The following is a 6,010-nucleotide window of genomic DNA, read 5'->3' on the forward strand; positions in this document are numbered from 1 at the left end:
TGAAACTACTGTCAGTAACAAATGACATTTAACAGGTCAGTAAGATCAAATGAGTCCCTTCTTGCTTTAAATCGATTTTATATAATCATATGATTTACAATTCTTTGATAACTTTTATTAGTCGATATAAACATTACCATCGCATTAATCATCTTTTTTTATCATCACATCAGCCATTCATCGTTAACTGCTGAACACAGGCCTCCCCCAAAAGGGGGATTTAGTCAGTAGTTGCTACTTGTGGCAACTACCACTTGTTGTCAACCGCATTTAAGCCTTAGCGATATTTTAAAAAATTTTTCTTATTCACCTCTTATGACTCTCACAGGATAGAAAGGGTTGACCCATTCTATGCCGGGATCACATGTTGAATATCATATCGTATAAGAATGATTTTTTATCAATTTATTATCGTACATATTAGCAAAGCTGTGATATATTGCATTTAACTATACAGAGCAAGTAATTACTACGTTATATTTAATTATGTACTGCAAAATTGCATCAATTATCAAATTCCAATTACTATTTTTTTTGCTTCTGATAGCAAGAAAGTTAATTAATAAATATAAAATATGAATTTAAAAGAAAGATTATAAAGGATGTCAACACATCAAATATATTATAATTCAATAGCCCATTAATCCTATACAGATTATATAAATACCTTTGCAACATATATAATCGATAATATTCGATTATTTACCGTCCAACCCTAGTTCCGCCATATTTCTTTTCTTTCTTGTTTGCGTTGGACCTCACCGTTTCAAGATGAGGTTAGTTTTTTCTATAAAAATATAAATTATTCTTATTAATTCTTCAACTAAATATATTTAATGTGTTACTTTTGACATATTTTAAATAAATGTTATTTTTTTTTCGAAAGGGAGGATAATTTCTAAAGAATTTGAATGTACGTGAACATCCATCAGAGACCATGTGGTCACTCCGAGTATTTTTTTTATTTACAGTTCCTTAAAGCTTCAGAAGAGGCTTGCAGCCTCTGTTATGCGATGCGGCAAAAAGAAGGTGTGGTTGGATCCAAATGAGATCAGCGAAATCGCCAACACCAACTCGAGTGAGTATAGTGTATTTACCTGACACTGCTAGCGCTGCCATTCGTCGGTCCCGGATTCCCCCAATGTATTTTAACTGTTGTTACATCTATTAATCAAGATTTCAAAATAACATATGTAGATTCCTATCTTTAGAATACAAGATGTGAAAAAAAATCTTATTGACAATACACATTCAACAATGAAAACGGCAATAGTATCGTAGCTACCTATTCCGCTACATCTTTTAAACCGTGCCAACAAATTTTATGTTGGTTTAATATTAAGACTCTTTTTAATTTGCATTGATAAGAAAAAATATGATGTTTTAGTTTAGCTTTTCTGACTTCACCCCTAATCCTACTTAACCTATAATATTAAATTTTGTTTAAATGTTATTAATATTTGCTGATTATTTATTTATTTCTGTCCTTCAACTGTAAGTTTTATCAGAATCCTTCTGCAAGCAAAGTTAGTGATTGAGTTCAGTGAATATCCTAAGTTACTATTATAGTATCATGGCAACTCAGTTATTGAAACTTCATACTTTATTCTTCTTTATTAAATACTTTTTATACTAAATGTTAAAATAATAATACTTCACATTGTTTATTTTTAATGTACAATAATCAATTCAATAATGCATACTTATTTCTCAATTTTTCCAATCGTTGACTGATAGAGAACAGTTCAATGTTAAGTTTGCCAAATGTACATAGTTTCAATGCACATTAAAGTTTAAATAAATAAAATAAATAAATAATCAAGTTAATATAAATTTAAACTTAGTACAGTATAACTGGAATATAACTTTTTTTCATGATGTGCTGCGACTTTTTCTACCGATCATCTCTTTTTTTATTTTGTACAAACATTGCTAATTATTATTTTATTTAATCATTATAATTATTTACACAAAAATGGATTTTTCTAAACTATTATAATTTTTGTCACTTTCAAATTGGAAATTTATTGTAAAGAAAAAAAAATTACTAAGTCTAAATAATCTCTCATTCATAAAATAATTATAATATTTATGAATAATAGAGTAAGAATGTTAAAAAAAATACAATTTATCTTCACTGGTGTAATTGATTGAAAAGTATAAATATATAATTAGTTTAATCACAATTTTCAGGACAAAACATCCGTAAGATGATCAAAGATGGTCTCGTGATCAAGAAACCAGTAGCGGTACACTCCCGTGCGCGCGTCCGCAAGAACACAGAAGCGCGCAGGAAAGGACGTCATTGCGGCTTCGGTAAGAGAAGAGGTACTGCCAACGCGCGTATGCCACAGAAGGTAAATATTTCAATTTTAATACACTTTTCATAGCTGTTATAAGTATACATATTTTTATTTATTTATTCATTCAATACTACATATATATATGGCAGACTTAATGCTAAAAGCATTTTTACATCATTATGTCATCATCATGTGGTACTAGTAATTATTGATATATGTACATACTAAAATTATATATAATATAAACAAATAAATATATATAAATAGCAAATATACTTACACATGTATAACATATACTATATTATACACGAAATTGAGAATAATATAAAGTATTTACTGCTCAGATAAAGTAAAAAGTACTAAGCACAAAAGAACATAGAGATGTTGCAGGCTTAACAGTATCACAGGTTTTTCTGCCTGAAAATAGCCTATCTTTCAATAGTAATAATATAGTCTCCTTTTTATTCCAGCCAGTAAACATACCTCGTCATGTGTACAAAGTTACAGTCTTAATTAAATACATTTGTAGATTTAAGAGGTGCAATTGCGTTACATTGTTTTGTTACAATGTTTTTATATGAATTTTTTATCTTTTTATTTAAATTCAGAATATAGCTCACAAAGAAAGAGACCTTACCAAAAATGATTTAAGAGGTGAAATTGCACTGCATTGTTTTGTTACAGAGTTTTAATATGAATTTTTTATCTTTTTATTTAAATTCAGAATATAGCTTACAAAGAAAGAGACCTTACCAAAAATGATTTAAGAGGTGAAATTGCACTGCATTGTTTTGTTACAGAGTTTTAATATGAATTTTTTATCTTTTTATTTAAATTCAGAATATAGCTCACAAAGAAAGAGACCTTACCAAAAATGATTTAACTTTTCCTTTTCTTTCATAACATATTGAGGATGGTCAGTGTATTATTATTCGGTTATACCACAGAGATACTTTACATTTGTTTACTCATGTTTTTTGCAGGAACTTTGGGTACAAAGACAAAGAGTCCTCCGAAAACTACTCCTCAAGTACAGAACAGCGAAGAAAATTGACAGACACTTGTACCACGCGCTGTACATGAAGGCGAAGGGTAATGTGTTCAAGAACAAGCGTGTACTCATGGAGTACATCCACAGGAAGAAGGCTGAGAAGGCTAGGACTAAGATGCTTAGGTAAGATGACAAAGTTTAATCTTTTTGTACTGCTGAGGTGTTAAATACGATAAAGCCTACATAACGATAAGCCGCAATGGTGGTTTAGTTCAATGTATTTTTAGAAAGCTTATAAGTAATAATTTATTTAGTTGTACTGCCCTATTTGATAAGAGAGAAGGTGGTGAAAGTACATCGGTTTTTATGTTCCTTCTTTTTTATGAGGTTAGAGTTTATTGTTGGGCGTATTTTTTTATTATTTTATAATAAGCTATTATCATAATCTGTTTACTTCAGTGCCCTATTTGATAAGAAAATAAGTGTTTAAATGAAATGCACTTATTTGCATCTACTTTCATCTTGTCAATTTACTATAAAAAATATTGTAATAGAGTTGTAGGTTTAATATATATAAATAAAATATACTGTGTTGCTCATGATATCCTTTGTGTGTTGCCATTCATGAGGATTGGTTTGCCTATGTATCTTATAATTTCATTGCCATGGGCTTATTGGCTAAGAATCTAATATTAATAGTACATTTATATAAGTAGGTTATACAAAGTTTATTTTAATATAATAAGAGGGTTTTTAAGGCATTCCACAAAATATTTTATAATTTTTGATTTTCTGATTTTCGGAAAAACCAATAATAATAAATAAAATAAAAATAAATTATGTCCTTATGTAGTAGGTAAACTTCCTACTACACTAGGACCTAATTTATTTACTAAGCAGTTTATTGGCCTTAGGATATATTTTTTATAATTTCATATGAATATAATCATTTAAAAATATGGAAATTATAAGCATGAACTATGAAATAATCTATCATTCAAATATAGAGTTGTTTAATTAACAGAAAACAGTCCCAATCTTCGTCTTTTCTAAAATCATTGCCAATCAATATGACATTGATGTATGTACCAAACTTGTCTCTGTATCAAAAAATGGTGAATTCTAAATTATTTAATTATTTATTATTATAATGCATTCATGTACATAATATAGAGTTGTTACAATGTTCTTATGATAAGTACATGAAACCCTGTTTGTTTGGGTGTAGCAAAATTATGTTGATAGGTAGCTAATATACATGCATTAATGTCAATTTAGATTAAACAAAATAAACAACAATTCAAAATATCATAAAAATAATTAGAAGTCAGTCTACTTATTGAGGTATATAATAGTTATATCAATTATTTCTAAGTCATGTGTGATAAATTTGCGCTAGAAATAAAGTTGTTGAGTAATAACTATTGTGAGGTCATACTGTGTTTAAATTAATTAAAATGAAATCCCACTTTGTAGAACCTTAAAAATTTAAATTTAATGTAATGTTTGTTTTAGTGACCAGGCCGAAGCCCGTCGTAACAAGGTGAAAGAGGCGCGCAAGCGACGTGAAGAACGTATTGCCGCCAAGAAGGAAGAACTTTTGCAGACCTTTGCGAGGGAAGACGAAGCCGCGGTCACCGCCAAGAAGTGATAGCATATTGTCTTAAAATGAATGATCCAATAAACATCTAGGATCGAAATTTTATTTTTTATTTCTGAACAAGGCTTCAAAAATAGCTGATAAGTTTGTATTGATATTGCGGCATCACGTAAAAACTATTACCCCAAATCTGTCTCTCCCTATGTATGCTTAGATCTTTAAAACTACGTAACGGATTTTGATGCGTTTTTATAATAAATAGTGATGCAAGAGGAAGGTTTGTATGTATAATACATCCATAATATAGTTAAGAAACACTGATAATTTTATTGTACTTATAAGTACGCTATTTATTTTTTTTATACAACTTAGAATGGCAAACAAGCTGACGACCTATCTGATGGAAAGTAGTAACCGTTGCTTCTAGACATAAGTGGTACCATGGACATAACAGACTATACTGTTTCGCCTATGATACTTCCCATGCGTTGCCATTCCTCTGTTATTAGCTCAGGCGTTATTTTTCTGTACCCTGTAAATTCACTGCCATGTCCCACCTTTTAAACTGATACACAGCCATGTAAACACAACTGCTTCACGGGAGAAGCACGAATGGGACAGAGGTACTCAAGCAATCGACTTTTGTACAGTCTTCCTCTGGTTATCGTTACGATAAATAAAAAAAATTTATATTCGAAATTGTATTCTGTAGTATATTTATTGCATTGCATCCCTGTGAAACCGGGGCGGGTTGCTAGTAAATTATATATCTACATGTATTTAAAAAATATAGTTTCGTGTCTTTGGTCAATTTTTATAATTATTCTTTTCCATCCAATTGTATTTATTATAAGATTATAGTATTATATTACCTGTGCTATTCTAATCTTTTTTAGGAAACAAAGAGTATCGACTCTGCTTTGCAGAGGTGCAATATCTTAATGACTGCTTCGCTTATCAGGATAAAACTATTTTATTTCTAATGTTAACGCAAATTATATACATTTACAAGTTTTATTTATTAAACTTTAACACACCTTGAGTCTTAGTGTAAATGGCGGACTTGACACCATATGGCGTTATCTACCAGTCACTGTAATCATAGATAAAAAATAC

The 6,010-nt window shown here is 29.7% G+C and overlaps 1 protein-coding gene across 1 annotated transcript; it reads left to right on the forward strand.

The window, feature by feature from the left end:
• The first annotated feature begins 670 nt into the window (after positions 1-670).
• LOC113518112 (60S ribosomal protein L19) lies at positions 671-4,994 on the forward strand. The gene is made up of 5 exons (XM_026902882.3): positions 671-776; positions 972-1,078; positions 2,194-2,357; positions 3,287-3,477; positions 4,810-4,994. Exons 1-5 carry the CDS (start codon positions 772-774, stop codon positions 4,943-4,945), a joined length of 603 nt encoding a protein of 200 aa, XP_026758683.1. The 5' UTR covers positions 671-771; the 3' UTR covers positions 4,946-4,994.
• Positions 4,995-6,010: the final 1,016 nt, after the last annotated feature.

The sequence above is a fragment of the Galleria mellonella genome, unplaced genomic scaffold (assembly GCF_026898425.1).
Source record: "Galleria mellonella isolate WM207_F2 unplaced genomic scaffold, CSIRO_AGI_GalMel_v1 utg171, whole genome shotgun sequence".
Lineage (NCBI taxonomy): Eukaryota > Metazoa > Arthropoda > Insecta > Lepidoptera > Pyralidae > Galleria > Galleria mellonella.